Source organism: Clarias gariepinus, chromosome 25, assembly GCF_024256425.1.
Source record: "Clarias gariepinus isolate MV-2021 ecotype Netherlands chromosome 25, CGAR_prim_01v2, whole genome shotgun sequence".
Classification (NCBI taxonomy): Eukaryota; Metazoa; Chordata; class Actinopteri; order Siluriformes; family Clariidae; genus Clarias; species Clarias gariepinus.
The window spans coordinates 8,136,306-8,164,117 of record NC_071124.1 but is presented as its reverse complement, the minus strand read 5'-3'; the positions used below and the strand labels follow the sequence as shown (position 1 = coordinate 8,164,117).

The following is a 27,812-nucleotide window of genomic DNA, read 5'->3' as shown; positions in this document are numbered from 1 at the left end:
TATTAAGAGCAAAAAAAACATAAATTCAGAAGGTAACTAAAAGGACTAATGATTAAAATCTAGTTAAATGAAACTAAACATTTTTTTAGTCTCCATTAATAGGAGAAGAATAATCAGATAAATTATAAAACATTGAGAACGCCCCAGGTGGCACGATGACGGAGTGGTTAGCGCTGTTGCCTTAAACTTTCAGGTTCCGGGTTCGAGTCCCACCTTGGGTCTGTGTGCATGTTCTCTTTGTGCTTGGACGGTTTCCTCCTTGTACTCGGGTTTCCTCCCACATACCAAAGACATGCACATTAAGCTAATTGGTGTTCCCAAATTGCCCACAGTATATGTGTGTGCCCTGTGATGTTCAGGGTGTACCCCATCTCGTACCCCAAGTCTCTTGGGATAGGCTCCTGTACAGTATACAGGATATAACAGTATAGATGATAAGTAAGTGAGGGAGAATGTTCTCCCTCTGCTGGAGATTATTTAAAGTGCAGTTTATTTCAATTGTGCCTAATGTAAACTGCCTTATGTAAACTTTCCATTATTAGACTTTCCATTATTCTGCCTTTTTTTTTTTTTTTTTCAAAAACAAGATAGAACAAAACAAAAATCTGTGGGTTCAACTAACCTGACATGCTTTGGTAACAAATTTTAAGATGCAAATAAAATAAAATAATAAAACATTATTTTCAGTAAGAGACATGATAATAGTTTGCATATAAGACATTAATATTTAATTGTACAAGGCATTCTCTTAATGATTCTCTCATCTGTAAAAGAAAAGGTTCTCTCTGTATTTTTCTGTTTCTCTTTATTCTGATGTCTCCGTGTACCTGGAAGGCCCAAATATACCTGAAACATTTTTGGGGTGAGGGCTGGACTTACTTTCATATCTCACAGTGAAGTGTCTAACCACTGAGATAGTCTTTTTTTATTATTATTATTATCCATAACACTACAAAAATACCAGTGTTAAATACCAGATTTGTACTGGGATCCCTGCAGGATAATAAAATTATTATAAAAATTCCTGAAATTTCTGGGTTAAAATAAAACAGCACTGAAAAGTTCAGATTACATTAATGTTTTTGCCTTTAACATCAGGATGAGTTGATTTACTTTACAAGAAATCTGAGTGAGTAGACGTGGAAAGAATGAAAAAAAGGCCACAGTTTCCATTGATGGAAAAGACTCAGTGACATAAAACACAAGTTCAAGTTTATTTCGTCACATACTGGCCCATCTGATTCGCAATGGGTGTTTAAATTTAACAAAGAGTAGCAATGTAAAAATGAAATGTATTAAAGTATTTCACAAATAAAAAAAAAAAAAATTAAACATAAAATGCATTTCAGGACATTTTAAATAATTTTTTTATGTTACTTGCTAGCGTACAATTAAATGCTGCGAATCTTGAGGATCGTTATTGTATACAATACGGGGGTAAATTCTTCTAAAGGCAGGTGTGTGTTTTGCAAAATAAAAAAAAAAACAGACAGAAAAGATTCATTCAGTTTTCATTATACCACAGCATTGCTGCATTATCGTATGAGACATAATTCATGTCCTTCTCTGCAAACCACAAGATTAAATTAATGTGCTCTTTCGAATACATGATTATTCTGATGTAACAAAGACTCCACATCATATAATCTAACTCTAATAATAAACTGACTTTTAAAAAAATTATTCTGTTATAATAATATTATAAGAAACACATAAGGAGAAATGAGTCATTTATATAACATTATATAACAAGTCTTAGATGTTTCTTTATGTCTTGTTAAGTTCAAAACAGACTAGTAGGGGCTGGTGAGGTAATATCAGGTTTAGAGCTGCTATTACTAGCAATAACAGGTTCACTGATGCACCACAAGATTAAAAATATACAGCGAATAAAGATATAGTGATCTTTTAGTTGGCGTGCTTACACTGTAAGCTTATCTAGAGTATGCAGGTGTTTTTAGAGATTAGTGTTTAGTTTTTCTAAAATAACTTTTGTTTTTCTGAGATAAGTGTTTAGTTCTTCGGCTTGTCAAGAATAGTGACAATTGTGGTTGATAACTGTTCAAAGACTGGAGCTAAAAATCAACCTTATATAGTTGTGTCTTTGCTTTCAGAATTGACTTGAAGCAGGGTACAATCACCAAAATCAGTTGGGACTCTAAACCTTCAGACTCAACAACCTTTATTTATAATAAATTTGCTTACTCCTTACTATATACTGTATTTATAAACATATTCCTCAGGCAGGACAGTTTACAGCTCCTGTCTTAGTAAACAGAATTAGAGGAAAAAAGTAAAAGTAACAATGTCGTCAATACTGCCCAATATAATGGAGCAATAAAATCGAATCATTCCAAACTGGACAGACTAAAGATCCTGATTCCATAGGCAGCCTCGGAATTGCTGATAAATACTGATTTCATTATATTTAAGGGTGCAGCAATCCCATTTTCCCCCCCATTTTTGATAGCCCAGGCACTTCAGTATCTCGATCCATCATTTCAAGCCAGGCTTGCCGTGATAAGGATACTTATAGTATCAGATTGATACAGCTCAAATTAAATTGATCATTTACACTGATCAATCAGATAAAGAACTCATCGACTTGTTCTTGCTCTTGTGTAAGGCTCTGCCCTGCCATGGGGTCTGACAGTCTCTCTCTTTCCGATCCAGCCCACGTCCTATGTAATTCTGGCAGACAGCTCCTCAAATCTCTCGCTAGTGTGTCCAGAGCAGGCCTGTGTATATTGACAGCACGGCCTGTGTCTACGTTTGTCTCTGGCTCCTTCTCTTCTTCCTCCTGCAGCACGAGATGAGACGCAGATACACCAGAGGGTACGACCGGCTCGAAAGGATTGATGGACAGGAGAGCTGGGCTGCTGCACTGGGATGAGTAGCAGGAGCTGCCAGGAGGAGTACTACAAACACTGCTGGAGCCAAAGCTCTCTGTGGCACCTCCTGTCAATCTGTGCGACCCGGCGGTGCTACCCGGAGCACGGTCTTTAAGCTGGCACTGCCTGGTGCCAGGGGAGGCGGAGATGGGAACTGGGCACCTTAGCAGTGATCTGGGAGGAGGAGGAGGGCAGCTAAGGGGAAAAGCTGATGTGAAGAGCCTCTGTGGCTGTGTTACTCCTTTAACCTGTAAGGCAGTTTCATGTAGTTTAAATTTATTATAAATCTGTAACAGTTGCGTACAAATCAGAGTTAACAAAACCTGCCTGTAATCCCAGCAGAAATAAATAGAGTACAAATGTGTAAGAACGACAGTATTGTGCTGGTTAGATGGTTCAGAGTTTATTTAATATCAATAACATCGTTAATCACAATAACACTAGGCCACAAGGCTGAGCATGGTCTTAAAGTCTACTTTAAACGTGCCTTTAATAAATTAGGCTATGAATGCCTGGAGCAAAACCTATAAAATAGGATATCATCCAGGTCGTTGAGGCTTGCGGTGGTTATCCATCTTGAAATGTACTTTTGTACTTTTTTTTTAAGCTTGGTGCAGTTTCAGTTCCTATGGTGGTCTAGATTAGTTTCCAGCACACACATTTCTTTTCCATCAGGGAACGCTTTAACCATGAGACCGAATCAAAGGGAAGCAATAGCAGCTTTATCCCTACATATTGACTACCCTGGTTGTTAATTATGTTTCATAGCATTCAGCCTTTTGTGCCTCTTGAGCCTCTTAGAATGGCTTTTTGGCAGCTTTTCCCATGACCAAAAACCTACAAAGTTTCATGAGAAAAATGTTGTTCCACATATCTCAGCTCAATACTGCATATTTACAATTCAGACGAAAGGCCGATTAGGTTTCTGCTCTCGTCTGTTCGGCTTTTTGAGGTGCTCATTTGGTGTTTGCCAAAACAAGTCGAAAGGGGAAAATGTTCTTTGAGAGAAATTTTAGACTAAGACATGGGGAACGATCAGCTGCCTCGAAATCTCCAATTACACAAAGCATTATGCTAATGCATCACCTAGTTAATATACTAACTTTATAGTGACTCAACATGCATTTCAAAAAGCCATTTATATTCATTTGTATATAATGATGTATTTATAAAATAAAAACATATTTATATACATTTAATTAAAAATGTATTTATAAAAATTTATTTATATACATTTCATTTAAGCCATTTATATACCAAGAACTTTCTTCAACTCACCTGAAAGAGGATCTTGCTACCATCCAGGTCCTCTGTCTGCCAGCGGGTGGCGCTGATAGGTGAGCACGGGTTGGGCAGCAGGGGCACAAGTTGGCCAATCTCGCCCACCTTGAACTGCAACACAGCAGAATGGCATGTCTCTACCCGCACACCAGGCGCCAGTTGTTTGAGAGCTAGCTGTAGACTGAAAGTCCTCTCCGTCAGCAAAGAAAACCAGCAAAACCCAGCCTTCTGCTCCTCAGCTCTCATGCGCAGCACTGTCTCATAAAGTCTCACGGCATCCTCGAAATTCTCATGCCCACTGTGCAGAGTCACGCGCAACACTTCACCTCCGCAATGCACTGGACGCACGGCCCACAATGGCATTCCCGGGCCAAGACTGTAGAAATCCCGTCCGGGCAGCAGGTATGGTCTGAGTGTGCCATCAGAGTTGGCGTGGCCATCCTCAGAGTGGTGGTACTGCCATGGTGGGCGCTGGAGAAAGTCAAGGACCCGGAGGATGCGTTCTTCGCCGTAGGACTCGTGAAGGAAAAAGGTGACGGCTAAAGATGGATAGCTGGTTGACGGACACAAGTGAGCATGGGTGTACTCTCGTACCGGGCAGGCGCGTTCGGACACGTGGAAGAGGCGCAAGCCAGGACACACCCAATCAAGCAGGCGGTCTAAGGTGTGCTGGAGGAGGAGAGAGTCACCTGGGTTGGCAAGCAAGTGCATGGCAACTGGTAGGGGCTCACGAGTCATGAGGTCAACTAGTTGGGGAAGCAGAGGGTTAAATGTTAAAGTTATAAACACTGGTTTAAAAAACTTGTTACTGCATAAAAATAAAAAATATAGTCTTCCCAATGCAGTGGCCATAAAGAGGCAAACTCAGAGAAGGATTATAGAAAGGGTAAGGGGATGAAAAAGAAAAAAAAAAGGATGAAACGAGGTCCCATCCATGTCCTGCCATGAGGCTGGTAACATGCTGAAGGAGAAACATGCCGAGGCAAATAAAGAGAGAATTATGGAAAGAAAAGGAGTATTAAAATATTGTGGAAAAACATTTCATGCAAAATTAGAGTATGAATGAGTTTTGTACGTACTGCTGTTGCAAGACATTTTGCTGCAGTCTGATCTAAAAAGAAAAAAAAAAAACATTGGAGGACTGAAATATAGTTTGATATATCTAGGAATTCACTTCAATTAAATTTTATTTGTATAGCGCTTTTAACAGTTGGCATTGTCCCAAAGCAGCTTTACACAATCAAAAGAATTATTTAAGTTTGTATGGAATTTGAATGTGTATGAATCAAAATGGTCAGATAGTCCCTGGGACTAGGAATGTACTCTAGTAAGCTACATTTATCTTTAAAGATGTGCTTGTTTCACATCTGGTTGTCATATTAGTCTGGATTCATAGACAAAAATTTATTTAAATTCTAAATTGGAGCAAATGCTCAAATTGACTTTGCAGCATTCGATGACGAGAAAGCAAAAACTTAAGTAGTGTTACGTCATGTTCTATTAGACAGTTTATTGTTAGTCTCAAAGCCATATTGGAATTTAAAAAATAATAAAAAATCTAAAAAAGCGTAAAGATCCAGACCTTTGGGCCATGCTGTATGTCTCTCAGAGCTATTACAAGTTGAACAGTGCATTATACTGCAATAACAGCATAATAAGCAGGGTGCAGGCCAGAATATTACATAAAATTACATTTGTAATTTATTATTTTATGGGGGGGATATTGATCTATGTATATTCATCTATATAAGGCTAGTACTTAACGTACTCTCCATTGCAAGCAACCCATTGGCATCGTAGTTGAACCCAACAATCATATCATCTTGAAAATACAGTTTTTGGCTGTTGATGGTCTCTTACTGCATGGTTTCCACTTTGTTAAACTTATTCATCCATCTGTACACGTTGCGCTTGTCAATCGTGTCATCTTAATAAAACATTCTTTGGCACAGTGGGAGACCATCAACGACGACAAAGAATATTTTCAAAGAGGATTCATGAGTTGGGCAAATTCATCTCTTGTGATTGAGACCATGTTGAGTAGTACCTTTGTATGGACAAGAGTTACTCTACCAATATGTGCACATTTGAACAGCTTATGCCTGTCTGTTAATCAAAAAAGTTAAATCTACTTTTGCATTACGTTTAGTACTTCCGGTTCTCTAACTATGCTTACCTCAAAGGTGGTTTGAGCTAGAAAGAAATTAGTCCCAACCTCATCTACCACAGATGTCCAGAATAATTAATCTAAAATCTTTACATTATAAAAATGGATGTGGATGACAAGAATGAAACTTGATATTGATGTATTTTATTTTTTATTACATTTTTATTAGATATACAAGGAAGCATAAAAAAGTTTCGAGGTTAGCTTTGTTTACAAGGAAGTACTTAATTTATCTTCTTTTACATACTATCAACTTCAAAATAATCCCCTTGCACAGCAATACAGCCTTCCCAGTGATCCTGCCACATTTAGAATATGTCCAGAAAGTCTTCTTTTCAAAGAATGTCAAGCACCTCCTGCGACTCATGACTGATCGCCACAAGGGTGTAAAAACGGTGACCTGTGAAGATCTTCACTTTCAGGAAAATGGGTGAGTGCGGAAGTAAGATCATGTTATTCCTGACTGTGATGAGAATTCGGTGACAGGATGCATCATCATCATCATCATCATAGCGGAGCACCCAGTTTTTTCACGCATAATTAAATCACGTGAGGATTGCCTGGACTGCTCTGTATGACACGCTGATGGCAATGTTGTGGATTCTTGTTGTACGACGAGTTGCGAATGATTTTGTTGAAAGATTTCCTCAATCTCTCTGATGTTCTTCTGCCACTCCTGATGTACACAGGACGATGTCTTTTGGCACACGGATTTATGAAGGTTCGGTGTGTGTGACTGTGTGTGCAGCCTTGTGCTGCCATCTGTTGGTGTGTTACAAAACTAGTCTCGAAACTTTTTGATTCCACCTCGTATTGATGAGTTTTGCGTTCGAATAACATTTTCTTGAATATTGACATTGATTTATGGTCATTTATTTGTGTTTAGTCAACCATGTATTATTAATCCGTGACATTATGTGTGTGTGTGAAACTGTGAGGAAAAAGTCAATTTGTTTCATTAAAAATTTGTTTTAAGGGTTTAAAATGCTCAATTTTTTTTTAATCATTTATAAATTTGTTTAACACAAGCGTTTGCTTTAATTGCATTGTATTTCACGTACTTTAATGTTTTAGCTCAAGTGGGTTTTAGTGGTTTAAAGAGTAATATTTCTACTTTTAGTCAAATTGATGCCACTACTGTTTTTGGTTGCTCCTGGGCTGCGTTCAAGATCCTATGCAATTTACTGTTTTCTCACAGTCTCAAAGAGACAGAGATTTTGTGGCTTATTTATCATTTCAGTGTAAGATACCTTGTTTTACACGGCTCAGAAGATGCTTGGTGCTTGGAGGATGCCAAGACTGCTTTTCAGCAATTCAGAGGTTATTATTATTTTCATTATTTTTTTTAGATGTTGGTTAGTTAAACTATACATTACAAAACTTCAAAAAAAAAAAAATTGAACGCTCACTCGGCTCTGTAGTTACAGCGTGTTTATCCGTCTCCCGCTTGGAGACCCCAAACAAAGGCTGCGTCCGGGAAGCGCATACTAGCGCACTAAACAGAAGGGTGGACTGGCGGCGGCGTGGACGTTTTTGTCGCACTATTTAGTACTTAAGTATGCATTTTCCAGACGTATCCAAAGTGACCAATATCAACACAAAACGATTAGCATTGTAGGCTAACTCACCCTGCAGTTTCGGCTCCGGAGTCCGTGTTCCCATCCTCCACGCTCTTGTGGAGTATAAAGGGTCTGCGCAGCATTATTTCACCATTTCTTTTTCAGCGAAACTTGCCGTCGAGTGCGACACTTTCAAACTTTCCATTGCGGAATTAAAGTAGCGGTGTCGCCCTGCCCGCTGTCCGCTAGGCGTCGGTTCGGCTCAGTTTTGGCGCCCCCTAGCGACAGCGTATTTAATCCCAACTTCATTACTCACTCACAATGTTTTATCCTGTGGACAGGGTCACGTGGATTGGGGTGGGGGGGAAGGGGGGGGTAGTTAGAGTCTGGAGCCTATCCCAGGAGACAGGAAAAGAGGCTGGGTACACTGTGGATGGGGTGCTAATCCATCACACACACACACACACACACACACACACCATGGGCAATTTGGGAATGCCAAATAACCTAACTTGCATGTCTGGACTGTAAGAGGAAACCGAAGTACTCGGAGGAAACCCACCAAGCGCAGGAAGAACACACAACCAGACCAGAGACAGGAATCGATCCCGGACCCTAAAGGTGCAAGGCGACAGTGCTAACCACTACACCACCATGCTGCTGTGCTGAGCGTTGTTGGAGGTATCTGGGATTTACAACGCAATCTATATCAGAGCAGATGGCCACCGCGCTTTAACTGGATTAATACAAAAGACACCAGATGGGACTGAGGAAATGTAATTTAAGGGTGCATCCCTTTAAAAGAACGGTCCACTCAACAGTATATTGCATATATAGACGTAGACATATCTAGTGCAGTTACATTGGCATTTCTGACCTCAAAAACAAGAGATTAGAGTCACTCATTTAGCAATGATGTGTAGTGTCATCTCTAGACCGCTTATCTGATACAGGGTCATGAGGGGCCTGGAACCTATCCCAGGGGATCCGGGGCACACACTGGACTATGGCAGGCCACACAAGCATGCACACATCACACACACACACACACACTACGGGGCATTTGAAAACAGCAATCAGACTGATCTGTATGTCTTTGGACTGTGGGAGGAAACCAGAGAACCCGAAGGAAACCCACTAAGCACGAGTATAACATGCAAACTCCACGCACACAGACCAAAAAGTAGGACGCTTAATTTTACATTAACGAAAAACTTAGGTAGAAGTAGTGGAGGTTGGAATGATGTCATCATTGACTTTTGTGCATTTAAGCTATACAAAGTGAGGGGAAAAAACATCAACACATCCATATTTGTCTCGTTAGACCCTTGTCAAACTGAGTTCTGTACAGTAATAAGCAAAGTGCTACTTTCAAAATGAAATTTGGACCCCTATTAAAGATGTCCAGAAATAATGTATACACACATTAAAAAAATTATAAATATTTGAATACTGAATTTATTGCTATATGTAGAGATATATGTAAAAATATTATGATGTCATATTAATATTATATTAATATAATATACATCATACTATTTTTCTTTTCCTGAAGTGTGTATAGATAAGTGTGCATGGGTGCAGTTCCACAGTGAGAGACAGAATCTAAAAAGAAAAATCCGGAAATCACATTGTATGATTTTTTTACAATTTATTTGTGAATTACTATATCAAATAAGTATTTGATTACTTGCTGTGTCCTGTGGTCAGATGAGACCAAAGTAGAACTTTTTGGTCTTAACTCCATTCGCCATGTTTGGAGGAAGAAGAATGATGAGTAACATCTTATTAATACCATACCTACAGTGAAGCATGGGGCTGGAAGCATCATGTTCTGGGGGTGTTTTTCTGCACAGGGGACAGGACCAGTGCACTGTATTAAGGAGAGGATGAACGGAGCCATGTTTTGTGACATATTGGGCAAAAACCTCCTTTCCACAGCAAAATAACACGCAAAAATAACACGTCTTTGAGGAAAGAAAAAAAATGTGAAAAAAAGTGATCAAATACTTATTTTACACAGTAATTCACAATTGTTAAAAAAACATACAATGTGATTTCCGGATTTTTCTTTTTAGATTCTGTCTCTCACAGCGAAAATGCACCTATGGTAAAAAATTGTAGACCCCTCCATGATTTCTAAGTAATAGAACTTGCAAAATCACAGGGTGATCAAATACATATTGACCTCACTGTATATACTGTATATGCTCCTTTAAAACTCAAAGAGGTTGGAACTTGGAAAGGCAGGGGTTATATGTTATTATTTAAGCCTACATTATAGAAAATAGTAATATATATGTTATTATTTAAGCCTACATTAGTTATTAATTATTAATTGTTATTAATTAAGCCTAAATTACACTCCATGGTAGGTGTTTCGCCTGCCATGCGGAAGGCCCAGGTTCCGATTTCCAGCCAGTGCCCAAACCCCAGCCACTGGATGCAGTGCCGGTCCCAAGCCCGGATAAAAAAATTTGGAGGGTTGCGTCAGGAAGGACATCCGGCGTAAAACCTGTGCCAAATTGTAGTGCAGACTGGGTATTCCGCTGTGGCGACCCCTTGCCGGGAGCAGCCGAAAGACAACAACATATTACACTCTATGTACACGGATCTACCATAACTTTAAAACCATTAACATAAACACCACAAGGTATTAGATTTCGTTTGTGCCATAAAGGCAGCTTTGGTCCCTTGGGGATGGCTCCACAGGACCTCTAGAGGTATGCTGTGGTTTTTGACACTGGGATGATATTGGCAGATACTTTGGGTGCAGTTGATTGCGGGATGAGGCCTCCATGGATCGGGCTTGTTTGTCAAATGCATCCCATGGATGCTCGGATGATTGGGATCTGGAGAATTTAAAGCGTTGGACCGTTTGCCTGCTAACCCTCATAGTCAGCAAGCTGTAATGCACACTGAGTGTTCTGATGGCTTCCTTTCATTGCCAGCTTTGACTTTTTTAGCTGTTTGTGCTGCATTTACTTTTCTGTGGGATCCAGCTGGGTAAGCTGGCATTTGGTTCCCATGAGTGTAGATGGGCCTTTGTAGCCCATGATCGTGTCACCAGTTTACTGGTTTATAATTGATGATGTTATCAATTCACCTGGTGGTGTTAATATTATGGCTGATCGGTGTATATTCACTGTATAAACAAGTGGTAAATGAATGAAATATTAGTCCAAATCAAATAAGTTTATGGTTATCAGTTGTTACTTTTACTAAATTATGAATTAAAATATCTGATATTTGGATTTTATATATTAAATTTTATAAAAAATTACAATTATTTATTAATTAATAGATTTAGAGAAAATTCAGAACATACAGGTATTACGGATACATTGCAGAATTTAAAGCATTGACAATACTGAACAAAGACTGGAAAAAAATATGAATATCCTTATGGCAAAATATTTTTATTTAGTAGATGAGATCTCACATTATCACAAGTTCTAAAAAATAATGAAATATTATAAGTTAAGATTAGCAGTAGACGACGCTAAATTATGTCGTTTGCCTGCTGACTTTATTATTGGGTTTTGACTTCTTCCATATCCTCAGAGGCTTTTGGGATGATCCCCTAACACATATTTGAAATGGCTGTTATCACAGTCAGATGATATGGCAAAAAAAAAAAAAAAAAAAAAAAAAAAATCCTTTTGGTTTCTTCTCAAAACCAATTTGATTTTTTTGGTAATTATTTTTGTACATAATCTGTGAAATAGTAGTATGTATTCCATTCTTCACCCAGAATCGCATGGGTTTAACTTTCATTTTTAATTGTGAAATTTCAGAGATGCATGCCTAAAGCATTTCTTAGGACCATCCATCATTGGAAACCAAAAGATGACCTGAAGCAGCAAATCCATTTATTTTAACTCCTTTTCTACATTTAACAATGAGGAAAACAAGGCCCTGTACAGTCCACTTCAGCAAGTACAATAACAATTATTTTACAATTTGTACACATTTAGACACAATGCTCCAGAAGTTCCTTCTTCTGCCAAAAAAAAAAAAAGGGAACAAACACAAAACCCAACCCCCTATAATGGAACTGCATTAGAATGACCCTACAAAAAAAGATAATATTTAAATTTACATTTGGCCATGCCAAATACGAAATAGTTAAAACAAAGACTTGACCAAAGCATTTCTTTTAGAAATCTTGAAAGTTATTTTCCCCCTTGTCAGAAAAGGCATGCTCCAAAGCAACTTAATATGGCTCTCTGATACCCAGCCTGCATTTTTCTTAAAACTTCTGCTGGCAGGCAAGGGTTAAACCTGTACAACCAACATGGTGCTACAGACCACAATCACGTTTACACCAACATGGGGGGGGGGAAAAAAGCTCAATCTAACAAAAATAAATGTAAGAAGGTATACATATTTCACTGTAAATTGATTGGTCTCCAGAAGGCGTCCCCATGCTGGAAAGTTATTATTCTTCGTTTACTTGGGCACTTCTGTTGTTCTGCGTTCAGGATTATAGGCTCCGACTCTAACACAGTTCTCTCACAGAGAAGAACACCTTGTCTGCAAGCCCGAGCTGAATCTCATCCAGCTCCCTGGAGGCATTGGGAGGCTTCTGTGTGGATCGCTAAGAACGTTTTAAAATGAGTCCGTACAGAAGGTTAAAGGTTAACTTCTCAGTTTTCCCCCAGTAAGCGATGAAAAAAAAAAAAAAACCTAAACACAAAAACCTCCCAGTTCATGCTCAAGATCAAGTCCCAAAAATAACACTCTCACGCTTGCTTTCACCCCACACCAGGTTTCATTTGAAATTCATGCCACATTTATGCTACGTAAGTGTATACTTTGCGGTCTTCTGGCGTTCTTGCCAAGTATTCCCTCTCAATAAGTCCTTCGATGCGTTTTTTAATGACCACAGGACTAGGGAGGAATCGTGCTCGTAACTGCTGGGTGACCTGGAAAGACAAAACAGACAGCCGTTACTCTGTATAACATATTATCCATACAGTCACATTTCAAAAAGCAGATTTAGTATACCTACATGTATGATTCAAATTGGTAAATTGATAGCAATTTATTTTAACGTTACAACACAGTGCTTAAATAATTAATAAAACACAAGGAGGAAGCTTGTTAGAGGAAAATAACTAATAACTCGATGCTGCGAAAATACACCTCAACTTAAGGTACAGTTACTACATGTTTTATACCACAGCAGATACGGCAAGTCCCCAAATTAAGAACGGGAAAGAAGAATTCATTTCTCTCACACTCACATACAATCTACCAGACATTAGACATTTATACATTCACTTACGCACTAAGATTATTGTATATAATTGTAAATATTAGTATCTGGTGCACTGCAGTGTCTATTTTTTATATAACACACATGGGATACTTCTGCGATTTGTTCGCATCTAGATTCAAGATTTTAAGAACTTTATTAATCCCTGAGGGAAATTGCTTAACCAACAATCGTACACCTTCTTGCAGGTGCGGGCAGACACCCGCGGTCCATTCGTATCTGCAGAAATCTGTAACTCGAATGTTTGTAAGTCTGGGACTTACTGTTCTTTGCAGGACTTAAAAGTAATTTATAATTACAATGAAAAAAAAAATGATATATATATATTTTAACACAATTCTGACTAGCTAAAATAATTAATTTCACATGACCTTCTCCAAATCGCCCCCCTTTTTAAGTAACGATTATTCAGCCTAAAACACGTGATAGATTAAAAAGTAGTCATAAATCCTACCTCTGCTACCAGGACATTGTGCTGCATCTTCTTCCTGGACTTCATGATCCGAACGATGGCTGCTTCGATCTCGTGCTTCCTGTCGTCATCTACTTTCTGCCGTGTCTCTTTCCGTTCAGGATCTGACTCCCCCTGTTTAGCAGCAACTGCAAGCCAGATACAAATCAAGAGGAAAGAAAGATTGTGATTACAGTTATATAACTTTAAAAGTTAGCTGACCCCAACCACTAAGCGTTATTAGGCACATTCAAATAACATTAAAATTGAACAGTTTATTAGCTCTTTCAGGTTGTATTAAAAAAAATAATTTATGATAAGGTAATTAACTTGCTGATTAGTTTGCTAACCAAAGAGTCACAATATTTCCCTCTTTGCTGTAGCCCAACTAGGGCGTGAAATGGGGTAAATGGATAAACTGGTGGATTTGAACCATGACCCACTTTTTATGTGGTTGAAAGCATGCAATTTAAAAATGTCCTATGTAAAGATCAGCACTAATAAGAGTAAAATATATGAAAGGTTGTGTGTAACAGTACCTGTCTGGATCTTTACTCTGTGCAGTTTGGAGGTGAACTGGTCATTAACTGTAAATACATGCCCATTCTCAATCTCCTTAGATTTGGGCTCCTTTGTAAGCACTCGCTGAGTCGGCTTCCCACAGGCCAAAGACTGCAGCGCACGCACCAGCTCTCGCTCTGGGATGTCCGTCTCCTGTTGGATCTCCTGCAATGAGACGAAAAAGGCAAAGGGAAAGTTTTAGGACAGAGTATAAAAAAACTGATCATTTCAAGTTTCTTTATTAAGATCTCTCACAATACAGTTTTACCAAAAGTACCGCAAATAAAGTAAAATCGATATAAATAAAAGAGATTTTTTTTTGTCTGTACATTGGTCAAAACTCACTCTTTCAATATCTTTATGTTTAATACATTGGAGGACCCAAAACCAGTTTCAGGAAAGTTTCTGTCTGTATGGTTCTATGTTTGTTTGTATGTTTTTTTAGCTAGATTTTGCATGATGCTAGTCACAGCATCATGCAAACTGGCTGAACAGAATTTATTGAACCTTTGCCAGTCCTTCGGTGTTTGCCTGAAGTTAAACCTGTGCCAAGAAAATCAATCAAAATGTTGCATGGAAGGAAAGTTACATGCCAGATTAGCTCACAGCATCTAGTGTTTTTTTTTTGTTTTTTTTTAACCTCTTTTTATGCAGTCACCCATCAGAGCCAATCAACATGATAAGAGTATGCGGGAAGACACAGAACCGACCTTAATGCCGTCAAAATCCTAAATACACACACAAGCAGCGTGCGTGACTCATCATGGCTTACCATAAAAACATGGTATGTACACTATGAAAACTGAACCTTGCACGCCATAAATTAAATCAAAATTTTGAGTAGAAGGGAAGTTATGAGCAGCTCTGTGACAAATGCTAATCAGCTAATTTTTAGCTTTAGCCTATTAACTATTTCTACAAACTCTTTACCTGTCAACAACAGGTAATCACGCTACTTACATATAAAATATAAAGAGGGACTACAACTATATTTAACCAAGCAAAGTGTAGTTAATAAAAAGTAGTTAATAACCCTCCATTGCGTAATTACTGAACTAACTAATGCAACGAGTAGTTTTTTATTTCTTAAGCAACCATGTTAGAAGACGTTTCCTGCTGTGGCGGCGAAGATTGTACTTTCTTTCAGAAGCATTAAATCATTGTCCTGCATCAAAGCAAATAAAACAACTAAGGATTATTGCTGAAACTACTAAAACTGGGCTAAGAACTATCCAAGGCATTATTGAAACCTGGAAGGACAGAAGTGAACCGAGTCGACTTAGCAAAGAAAAAAGTTTGTGATCAGAGGTTCAATTAGATTCAATTCAATTAGATTCAATTCAATTAATTTAATAGGGCGCTCTTAACAGTAGTTAATGTCTCAAGGCAGCTTCACAAAAAAGAAAAAGTCACTAAATCGCTTGGTGAAATTGACAAAACTAAAGTGTAAATCGGGTATGTTTAATATTAAAATAAGAGCATTTCCACACACGCAATGCAAAAAAACCCTTAAGGTATTCAGACTAAACATAGCTGTGCAATATTAGTGAGGCTAATTGGGGAAAAAAGGCTTTAATTTACTAGGGAGCATAAAGAATGGACAATGGAGCATTCAGCAGAAAAGGCCATGTGGTCTGAAGAATCCAGATTTAGACTCCGTCCACACGAAGCCGGTGCGTTCCCCATCCGATCTTTTTTTTCGTGAACACGGCGTCGTCTCAAGAAATATCTGCCTACACACAAAACCACTAAAAACGGTGTAGTATATATGCCAGAACGGTATGGGGCGCTGTAATTCTGTCAAAGATACACTATACAAGGAGAAGAAGACTTTGAGCATGCGCATAACCTTGCACGCTGTATACGAACCAAGATTGTGTTGTCCATTATCGCTTGTTGCTCATAACAGTTGCATAGAAGCAATAGATTTTGCTGTAATAAAGCTAGTAGGCTTTGTAGCAACACGAACACAATCATGTAGTCCGCCATTATTGTTCTTGATGTTACGTGTGACGCAGCCGACACGTGATGTGATGACATCATCGTTTCACAAAATATACGGATTGGCCGTACACACGAAACCGCGAGGGTGGCGTTTTCAGATTTATTCACTTTGGGACCTGGTTTAAAAAAATAGCTGTTTCAGTCTCCTAAAACGCCGAATCCATGTGGACGAAACGCCAATACGATAAAAAATTTTTACGTATACAGCGAAACGCATCTCCGTGTGGACAGGCCCTTAGCCTGGTCCTCCAGTGTGATCAAGGTGAGAAGAGAGGTGGGTGAAGTGGGATACCCATCACGCCTATTGCCTAATCTGGGGTTGCTTCTGTTACTCAGGTCAAAGTTCAACACCATCATTTGATTAGTTTTTTCCTTCCCTGATGGGATGGACATATTCTGAGATGACAAAACCAAGATTCAAATCGTCAAAGACTGCTCCAGGGAGCATGAGACACATGGATTGTCTCATGCTCCCTGTCTAGACCTTAACCCCACTGAGAATCTTTAGGATTTTGTTGGAGAAGACTTTACACAGTGGACTCTCCTATCATCAACATAACATACTGGAGAGAAATTCATGTGACACGGGACGAAAATAAATGTAGTAACATTAACAGAAGCTTATCGAACAAAGCCATGGCAAACGCTGTTTGAAATGACATATTAGTGTGTATGACTTTTTATTTGGCTGTGTATAAAGGCAGTGTATAAAGACATAGGGTTTAGTTTTAAGTGTTCATACCTCAAATGTGAACTTCTCTCTGTTATTGAAGAGCATAAGGATGGTCATCTGAAAGGTGGACACTTGGAGAATGTGCTTCCTGGTGTTGGAGCCCGTCACCTGAGCACCACCTACGCCCACATCTGACCCATCCTCCTAGTGATGAACATAAAAATGAGAAGAGAAAATGCAATGCAGTATTATAGCACTTATTAATAACTTGGCTTATACACTTATAATTCAATATTACACAAATTTTGTCTTTTGTTTCAGAACAATGCAAGTTGTATCATATGCAAGCATCTATGCTTAATTTAGTTACACCTGTTATCCAGGTACCACACACGAAACAGGCAGAAAAGATCATTTAAACACACTTACGTATTCTAATAAGTTTCTTTTGTAAAACAAAATAGCAAGCTTTAGAAGTAGCTTAATGACATAAAAATGTAAGAGCGTTTTATGTACAATTTTTAATGGTAAGTTTTAATATTTGTGATGTCCTCTTTATTATTACTTATGAAAACATTTAGCAAACTATGATCTACAATATCATTTGTTACTACTCTATTACTAATCAATAGGTTACTACTCTTGCCTTTTAAAAAAGCTGTCAAACAAAATACAGCTATAAGAGCAACATTTAAAAGCATTCAAAATAATACGTGAAATATCAAAGTATAGCTAACTGCAGCATGCCTATATCTCACGGTTACTCAAAGTGTCCAAATGGTCTTGACTTACTAGCACTGACAATGATACCTTTTTGATCGGCCCGTAGAAAGTAGCATTGAGGTCTGCTGAGCCCATGTGGTGTTGCAGTGTGAGCTGCCGGCCACTGTGCTTGGCCAAATAAAACCTGAAAAATCATTACAGAATGTTTATTACAAAATTTTATTATTATTATTATTATTAAGTTTATTACAGCTTCTTCAGGTGGCAATAAAGTGGTGCATACAGGACTGCATACAGGACTTTTTTTCGTTTCACAATGATTGACATACCTTCGAAAAACCTCAAATGCGTGTCTGGGAGAGGGGGGGATGTTGCACTTGGGTGTGGCTGACTGAGTGGGCCAGTAACCTGTCGTTAACACCCTCACTGTGAGGTCAACACCACCCAAAGATACCTGAAGAAAAAAGAAAAAATTGAACAAAACCAATCAGTTATTTGTAATTAATCAGCAATATACATGCAGTGAGGTACAATTATAAATTGCCACCTAATGTTGTATCCCAATAGAGCTTTATAAGTTCAAGGCTTTTTTCCCCCCTTACCCCTGTTGATTGAAGGTGTTGACGAAACTCATCCATGGTTGTGTTTGAGATACTCATGTCCCTGAACATGCCTTCCAGTTTGGATGTGAACTGACAGCCACACTCCGTCTGCATGTTTAGAGAAATTCAGAGACAAACTGATTAGAATCCAGTCTCTACTGTCCATGTGAATTTTATTCGATTAAGTAAGGTAATAAATACATCCTGGCATTGAAACTTATTTACCCCGTCCTCCAGGATACAAAATACTTTGACTGATGTCTTAACGATACTAGTACTCCATTATATAGTGCGCCCAAAGACAACTGTTTTCTTCATGCCACTACAGAATTACAAATATTAAAGAACATATTCTACCAAGTTTGTGATGGGGAAACTTCTATAAAAAAATAATAAAAAATAAATATGTGTAAATAGCAGACCAGTCATGTCACAACCAATATTTAAAGCAATTACCATAAACCATATTCAGACATGCACTTTTAACACTAGGAATTCGAAAAGTGTTTAACTAGGACAGACTTAAGCAGGAACGCAATACAGAGACAAAATCTGCCTTGAAGCGACGCTTCGTTTCAACAGGATCGAAAAGGCACAAGCGTGAACAGGAACTGATGCATTATTGACTAAGATGTCAATCCACACATTGCCTTCTTTGAACGCAGTGGATTCAAAACACAAGAGGTGAAAAGGTTAAAAAAGAAGAGCAAACTAAAGGAGAAAATTTGAGATCCAAAAATTAAGGCACTGTTGGTAATTTGCAGGGCAGAAAAGAAATTCAGTCAAACGAATGGCATGCATTATTTAAGTGCAAATCAGCAGCAGGCCCTAAAAATGTGGCACAACCTGTTTTTGTAACGGTCTTACATTTACAAAAAGTTAAAGGCGATCTATCGCCATCTATCTACCTATCCATCTATTTACCCATGTTGCTAATTAAATGATATACTTCAAACTGAATAAATTTAAAACTATGCAAGACATTTAACCCCGCTATGACCTTGAGCCACTTCCTAAATCTAATCAGGTCCTCTGCTGGTTACAATGCCTATTTTGTGTAAATCCTAAAGGGTACCCATTCCTGAGATATTTTAGAAAACCTATTGATGGAAACTTAATAACGAAATGGCAGGTGATGTGAGCCAGTAGCACGTGCCTTCAGCTTTGAGATCATGTTCTTTTCTGAGTCGTCTGAGACGCTCTTGTTGGTTAGAAGCCTCCTGGCCAGGTGTTGTTTATAGTAACGCTCAAATACATCCTTCTCCTGCATGAACCTGAATAGCACCATCGCTTTATCCAGGATTGACTCCACCTCTTGCTCGGTCAACTGAAGGAAGGGAGGAGAGAAAGAAAGAAAACTTAAAATTGAGAAGACATATGAAGACAAAGTTGTACGCTTGTGTATACAATCAAAAGATACAGCCATGAATAAAAAATCAAAGATAAAGTCATAAACTCAAAAATTATGAAAATTGTTGCCAATTGTAAACACACTGTAATTGCTTCGAGCTCTCTAAATTTAGGGTGACACACTAAGATAATTAGTCACCATATGATGTTCTATAAACTGACATGAGGAAGTAGTTTAGTTTTTATTGGTGGCAAACAAAAAAGACATTATGACTAAAAGCCCAGGAAAAGGTGACTCACCCCTTTCACACCCTTTTTTAGCTTATCATCGATAAAGAGGGAGAGATACTCAGGCGACCGGGGATTTAGGTTAAGGAAGTATTCAAAGTCGCCAGCAATCGTTTGCTTGAACAAACGGTCATTATTGAAGGATTCCTGCAGGAAGCGGTCAAAGCGAGACTTGAGGTCCAGCAAACCCTAAGTCAGAGAATGGAGAGAGAGAGAGAGAGAGAAGGGAGAAAGATGGAGAGAGAGAGCACAAAGCTTATGCTCACTATGCACATTCACAGTTTAAAAATGTTTGGGGAATCATTCAGGGAACAGACAGTACCTGGATGTAGTCCACTGGGTTTTTGCCTTCTCCCTCTTCAGATACCAGCGCTTTGCCCTGCTCCCTCAGGTAGGCGCTCATACACTCGCACATCGTCTTTAGACCGTTTGGCACCCGACTGAACAACTTATACATACACGCCAGGTCTAAATACACACAAAGAGTTTGTCACTTTAAAAGTCACGCCTGAAAAAAAAAAAAAAACTCCTCGAAAATAAGAAACACATAACAGTCATTAAAAACTAAAATACTTCCAACAACTGTACCTTCTGTCTTTCCGTTCTTCAGCATGTGCACGAGCCCCGAGTTCTCCATCTCCACAATTGTCTTCATATGCTTTGAGATGAGCTCTCGCTCCACGACCTTCACAATGGGCTCCTCCGTTGACTTATCCAAACAGTGCATGACTCGCTCGATTTCCTCATTTATCCGCGCTTCAACCTTTTTTATATATACACTTGCGCTGTTCTCTGCCAAAAACTTTTGACTCTCCATCTGATGGTATTGAAAACGCAAAGACAGATCCATAGAAGCAGCACAACTCCTAAGCTTGTCATAGTTTTTTTTGGACTTTCATGGCCCTCTCATGATGAAACATGACATGATGGAATACAAACCTGAAAAAATTCTGCAGACATTTCTAAAAACGGGGCTTCGAAGTCCTCCTCGTAGACCGACCGTCCTTCAAGGCCTAAGATCATCAACATCTGGCAGGCATTACGTATGGCACCGCTGATGATGACAAAACGTTTATTCGTATGTATTTGAACATACATGAGAAAATTTCAAAAATAAAATCATAACATAAAAACACCATTTCTCCTTCTTACCGATCCACCACTTCGCCCTTCCTCTCGCGGGCGATCATGTCTAGCAGCGTCTGCCTGAGATGGTCCCGGATACACCCATAGCGGACCACCTGGTCCCGGAATATGATGAGCCCTAAGTTATAGACATTCTCCACGTTGTTCTGTTGTACATACACTCGATCCTGCAAAGCACAAAAGAAGCAAACTTCACGATCACAGACGAAAAGAACATAAGGGGAAACGTTTAACAAAGACCAAGCACTCAACTCACCATGTACATTAAAATATCTCTAATCATCACCATGGCAGTCTGGTGGTCATTCCAGGCTTGGTTTAATGTTTGTAGAAAGTTGTTGTTCAGTGAATTTAAAACATCCTCCCGTACCTGTGTGTGAGAAAGATTATGTTACGACAAAACAAATCTAACCGCTTTGAATTTTCACCAGGAAATTAAAATAAACCCTGCATATTTATTTTTTACCACACAACCTCATGTGCTTTTTTTATATATACAAAACGTGCTTTTGTCAAAATGTGCATTTTGTAGCGCACACACACAAAAAAAGCTGATATGGCTGATCTGATCTGCTGCACCTGCAGACCTGCTGAACGCATCATCATCATAAACCATTCCCTGCTTGACGCAGTCTAAACTGTACCTTCTCTGCTCTCTCTCTCTTACTTTGTATATCAGGTGCTCGGTGACGACCTCGCGTAGCCCTGTGTATAGCTTCTCGCCGTGTTTGTGCAGCACCATGGTGTAGGCGTTCCTGTACAGCTCTTCGAAACTCAGGCCACTGTTGTTCTTCCTCTGGATCTCCTGAATGGCGTTCTTGAGGAGGTCCCAGATGTTGTTGACGTACTTCTCGTCCATGGTCATCTGGGAGAAAAAAAAACAAAACACAATTATTATTACATTGATGCTTTATAACATAATTATGAAGGCACTATAATGAGTGTTCCATAAAACTTCTGCAGAGTGTCATTTAATTGATTTTCTGTTAAATCACCTGAAAATATCAGGACCAAAAAAAAAAAAAAAAAAACAACAACATGCTTTCCATGCTCTAGGAAAGAAATACATTGAGTCAATTGAGTCTATAATGACTAGACATGTGAGGAAAAAAAATTAATTGTTATGAATTGTGATTCTTTAGTGTGCCAATTCACGTATCGCCACACTGACTGCAAGTATTTATTATGTCTATAATAGACATGCACTGGTCTATCAGCCAGTGACAGGAATTGGCCTACATGCATGTGTGAAAAGTTTGACAGCAAAATGTGATAAAGTCAAGACTGTCTATAAAACACAAGGTTGTCTATAATAACTTCCACAATTTAAAGCAAAAGCCAGTGCATTATCATGCCAATCACGTCACTTCTTTTAGTCACGTAATCAGTTAAGCGAAACTACCAGCTGTGCAAAACAAAGAATGCCATAAATTAATTAAACATGACTTTAAATTAATAAATTTCTGGAGAGTGATGTTTACTCTTCGGTTTCTATATTATTAAACTCTGGGACACAGTATGTCTCGCTTAACATCTGTAATACATTATATGGAAAAAATATAATGTATTTTAGTTGTTGTTCGACCACATTTTATACCTAACAAAGCTGCAGTTGAACCCTCTTTGTTTCACTTCCAAATCATTACTTCTCTTTTGGTTCCTCTTGCTCCTACTTTCACTAGCACAGGTTTTAGCACTGCTAAACCAAAACCACTAAAAATGACAAAAAACAACCATAATGCACTTTTGGTAATATGTTCGAGAAAAAAAAAAAATAAGCAGAGTGAGTTTTACAACACTCCAAAGAAATGCAAACCTTGCGTAAAAAGAGACGTGAAATACCAAAGCGATGTGGCGGAAGATCCTGCGTTTGCTATGTTAGGTCCTGTTTTTTTATTTCTTTTTCCATCAGGATTTCTAAACTATGATATACCTACGACGCCTAAGATTTCACCAGTTTTGCTTTTTAACACCCCTTTAAAAGAAAACATGCACAAAATATTCTCCATTAGTTTGCAATACCTCTTCCCTGATTGTTTTTCTTGAAACTGAGAACTAGAGTTTTCATGACTTTTGCGTCTTGATACACTTCTGATATGTGTGTAACATGCTAATTAAGAGATGGTTTGTGGAATTTGGATAAATTTTACACACAGAATATAAATGTAAAATAATATAAACAATATGTATAAAACAATTTTTTTATATTATATATAATAATTGATGGCCACTGTGGATAAAATTGATGGCCACCTGTGTGTTCGCACCTGCCCATTTCAAAATTAACGACCAGAATAAAATACCCTTTCATTAATATGAAAGAATAAATTACAAGCACGAAATGAATCATTGACCAGCGCAGGCATTTCTCCTGAACTGACTCATGAAATACTGCAGTGTGTTGTTTCAGCTAAGTAGGAGCAATTAATTTTACTTGTTTTATCAACTGGCCTCAATCTTCAAGTCATTCATGACTTGTGGCATCTGTAATAGGGAATCTGTAAACAGCTATGATTTATTTAAGAAATACACAATGATGGGAACGTTGTTAAAGAAACATAATTAGCATTCAGATGCAAAGTGGAGTTACTATTAGCAACATAATAATTATTTTCCAATACACCAATTACATTTTAATTACTCTTACAATACAGCAATTTTTTTTTTTTTTTTTTTTTGGGGGGGGGGGGGGGGGGATACAACAGATTATGCTGTTTAAACGCCTATTTTTAATCCTTGGAAACCTTTACCATCATCCTGTTGGTCACTTGTAGATGATGATGTCATAACGAAACCCCAGGTCCCAATTTAACAATAATGTCGGGTTCAAAAACTATCCACGACATCTTGAATTCAGTGTGGTCTGATGTCTCTGGCTACAGCGCAGTAACAAAGCACTCAAGCAGCATTAAGACAAAATACATGTGTCTGTAAGGGGACAAAAAAATGAATGATTTGGTACAGTAAGGCCACGGATACTCACTCTCAAATAGTTCTATGTTACGCTCTGATGGGCTACATATCTATACAAAGAGACCTCAGATAATCAAAGTGCTATAATATGCATGGGGTCGTTCAAGTCAACCTGGAAATTGTGATGAACTTTTTCATAAATGTACAGAAGACTCAACACTATGGTGAGTCTTTAGTTGTGGATGAGTCTTAGAAATGTAGTATTAAAGAAGGCTGTACATTCCAAGAATGATGAGCCAGCCGAGGTGGCTCGGAGAGCACTACAGTAGTTTCCATGAACGTTCGGAGAGCGGTATGCATGATCCTTGAAAACTGACAGATAACTTGTCGCCAACTTGAAGATACATACGGTATCGGTGACAACTGTTCATTCACCAAACCAACTTGAACATTACAGGAACTCAGCTGCTAGTTATTGTCATATTAATTGTAAAGTCCTGGCCTCGCTCCAAGCCATTTTCACATGTTTGGGGCACTAAAGGAGTTCCTGGGAGGCCAGCGCTTTAGATGTAAAGCAGGCGGTCTGATCAAGGCTTCTTGAAACCGCTTTCCTTGGCGGTATCCAAGCACTGGTGAAATGCCGGGATAAGTGCATTAGTGGATTAATGCGTTTAAATGCGTTTAATGCTCCGGAATTGGGCGCAACACCGCCATTCGGTCACAAAGACCGAATACTAAAAGGACTACTGGTGAGCACAAAGTGTATATGTATTAGCAATCCGAAATCACATCCAAACAATTCTTCTATACCATGCGCTTTTCGTCTCCAATGACAAAATCAAGCTAAAAATCGTACAGCATTATTAAGGTGTTGTCACAGTCTGAATTCATTTGTGTCGTGCCCAGAAACAATTCTTCATTTCCCAATCCCCCCGGCTAATGTTGATTTACATATTTACACTTACCGACACAGCAGGCAGCAGTATGCACCTATTTAGTTTGTGAGCTACCATTAAACACAAAAGAAGATGAGAACAAGGATTTTATAATATTATTTTTTTATATAATATATAATTGATATTTCGAAAAACGCTCCCCGTTTCTACTTTTTTGGGGGGAGGTGAACTTTCCCGATTTTCTACCGAATTTAGCAGCGTCCAATTCCCACCCGTCATTAGGTTCCTCTCAAGGTTTCGTCCTAGTGCCATCTCAGGGAGTTTTTCCTTGACACCGTCGCCCTCAGCTTATTCAACAGGGACAATTTTATTATTTTGTCGCATACACATTCACATTTTAAACTAACTTCCATAATTTTTATTGTGTAAAGCTGCTTTGTGACAATAACAGTTGTTAAAAGCGCCATACAAATAAAATTGTATTGAATTGAATCATTAGAGCACTTCATTAAAGCTCCTACTACCAGTCTGGGAAGGCCAAAGAACATCACGTGCTTCCTCAGAACCACGTGGTGCCAGCCTATCACATCTTTTAAACTGCTCACTCGTGCACCATTGGGAGAGGCGTAGCACACACAGAGGACAGCAGCTATTCGCTCTGTCTGCCTGGGTGAGCTCACAAACGCTAAAGATTGGCTCCCATCCCTCCCCTCCGAGAGACCTCGGCCATGACTGCCTGCGCCACTTAATCTTATGTGCCTTTCTACATTATCTACTATGGCTGTGTAGGTCAGAAGATGAGATTGGCGCATGCTATGCGCACACCATGATTTTGGAGAAGGCACTGATGATCTAATTCCATTCTCAGGTATGACTGGCTTCCATATCTGATTCGTTCCATGCCAAGTAAGACTACCTCTTCACAAGCAGACCCGGGCAGGGTTCCCAAGCCAGGAACAATTGTGTTCTCACTGATCGAAATGAACCAGACTTCAGAGTCAAGTGTTCTCGTAAACTCTTCCCGGGGTCCTTATGTAAAACGCCAAAGTGTGACCGGTCTGGCAACATTTATCATTATAAAGCCACCAAAAACAAGATGACAAACAAAAAAGGAAAGATAGCCTTATTACCCTAACCTCACTTTCAAGATGTTTTGTTACAGGAGCTTCATAATGCACAGTTAGTTATAACCAAAATTTTACTGGGATCGAGTCAAACAACGAGACGATAAAATAATCTCAAAAAACTGTTGAAATCACGATGTAAAACTAGCTCAAGTAGGTAACCTGAGAAGAAACTTCTCTAATAACACATGGACTCGAACAGATCATGCTTTAATAGTTACTGTCAAACATTCTACTAAATCATTGACTGTACGGCCCTTTGCTCTACAGGACATTCACTTTTGTCCCCTGAAACACATCAGCAATAAAATACAGCAAAAAACATACCATAATAAAATTCTGAAATTATTAATTATTCAACTATGAAAAATGTCATAACCTTGAAGTAAACAACTTTTTTGCAGTTATGACAAATGCTTGAGTTTTAGGACAGACAGTTTCAGAGGACAAAAAACAGTGATTAGCTGATATATAAAGTTGCCAAGCATTAATCATATTTGCAAAAAACGTTCTATCTAAATCAGACGATGCTCAATGTAGAAATCCAAAAGAAAAATGCTTTAAGAAATCCTTGCTTTGCCTAAGGCTAACTGTCAGTTCAGTAACTAATGTTCAGTCTAACTCAGCTAACTAGCGCTGCTTCCTAATGACCCGCATATTACAATATAGTTATAATAAAAGTCAAATTAATTCAACATTAGGGCTGAAAGTTAGTCTATTGGTATTTGAAACCGACCTTCGTAAAAACAGCTGGGCAAAAAAACTGGAGGAACTAACGCTAACTAACGGTAGCTAGTTTTCTAGCGTTAGCCGGCTAGCTGGTTTAGCCTTTAGCTACCATTTGTTGTCATCTCCTTATAAAACAAGTGACTAGCGAGGGCCACAGAAATCAATCTTCACCTAATGGATACTCGAATATTAACCTCGCCGCAATAACCATTATGTTCGGTCTAATTGTGTATTTGTGACATTATTTAACTTTTGCATTTGTGACAATGTTTTTTTCTTGCGCGGTGGAACAACGCGGACAGGCCTCGATCAAAGCCTCGGTGTGGCAGTGACGGTCCGGCCGGCTCAAGCCTCACTATACGCCGGCAGTACTCACAGGAAAAGCACGTATCCTCATCTTGGTGTCCTTTTTGGTGCCGCCTTTGCTCAGATTTGACATGTTTGGTGATCTCCTCCCGGTATTCTCTACGTTCACATGAAAGTCGTCTCCTAACGCGGGCACGGGAATAAAATCGAAGAGCCTATAATTAGTATTGTTACGTTTGATTCCAAAAGCTCCGAAGCTTGTGTCGAGCAAAAGGGGCGGTTCCAAATAAAGCCTCGCTTCGAGGCCTGTGTCCTTTCCCTGAGTGTGACGTGACGAATGACATCACCAAATGACGTGACCAATCAGAATGCTTTGAGGCTCCTAGCAGTTATTTTGTTACGTGTATTTTCGAATTAATACGTAGCTAGAACAAGTTATAGGTGTCGAGCAGAACGTGTGCTTTCACATGGCAATGAAATTACAACTAGCAGAAAATATGCGCCGTATAGTTAAATATAGCCATTAGATGTTAAAACAGCTTGCAGTGGAACTAAAACCAGTTATAACCTCACTTTGAATATGACTTTATCAGTGACATCACCAAGTGACGGACTAGTAAGCATATTGTGTGGCCCTAGTAGTAATTTGTTACATATGACATTGAATGCATACGTTAAAAGTCGATTAAATTAGGGAGTAATTAATCAGGGAAGGAAGCATTTAATGTTGTTTTTATTGTATTTTTAAAGAAAAAACTGGACGGTAAAGAACGGGAAAGCTGAGAACAGCGAGATTTGTGGATGGCGATGATGCAGCTTACACAACTCCAATTAAAGACGCACAGTGGTACAGAGAAGATGTGTCGA

The 27,812-nt window shown here is 38.7% G+C and overlaps 2 protein-coding genes across 3 annotated transcripts; both read right to left on the bottom strand.

The window, feature by feature from the left end:
- Positions 1 to 1,225: 1,225 nt before the first annotated feature.
- LOC128512802 (protein FAM124B) lies at positions 1,226 to 8,143 on the bottom strand. Its single transcript, XM_053486225.1, has 4 exons — positions 7,968 to 8,143; positions 5,252 to 5,283; positions 4,170 to 4,918; positions 1,226 to 3,139 (listed from the first exon to the last, which is right to left on the bottom strand). Exons 1-4 carry the CDS (start codon positions 8,039 to 8,041, stop codon positions 2,585 to 2,587), a joined length of 1,410 nt encoding a protein of 469 aa, XP_053342200.1. The 5' UTR covers positions 8,042 to 8,143; the 3' UTR covers positions 1,226 to 2,584.
- Positions 8,144 to 11,296: 3,153 nt separating this feature from the next.
- cul3b (cullin 3b) lies at positions 11,297 to 27,230 on the bottom strand. 2 transcript variants are annotated; one of them, XM_053486764.1, is made up of 16 exons: positions 27,016 to 27,230; positions 21,645 to 21,842; positions 21,234 to 21,347; positions 20,984 to 21,144; positions 20,771 to 20,885; positions 20,420 to 20,648; positions 20,154 to 20,299; positions 19,844 to 20,020; positions 19,350 to 19,520; positions 18,194 to 18,301; positions 17,921 to 18,045; positions 17,661 to 17,775; positions 16,938 to 17,072; positions 14,170 to 14,356; positions 13,634 to 13,779; positions 11,297 to 12,826 (listed from the first exon to the last, which is right to left on the bottom strand). In XM_053486764.1, exons 1-16 carry the CDS (start codon positions 27,076 to 27,078, stop codon positions 12,695 to 12,697), a joined length of 2,322 nt encoding a protein of 773 aa, XP_053342739.1. In that variant the 5' UTR covers positions 27,079 to 27,230; the 3' UTR covers positions 11,297 to 12,694. The 2 variants fall into 2 exon arrangements, with proteins under 2 accessions (XP_053342739.1, XP_053342740.1); XM_053486765.1 differs by having other exon boundaries at positions 17,679 to 17,775.
- Positions 27,231 to 27,812: the final 582 nt, after the last annotated feature.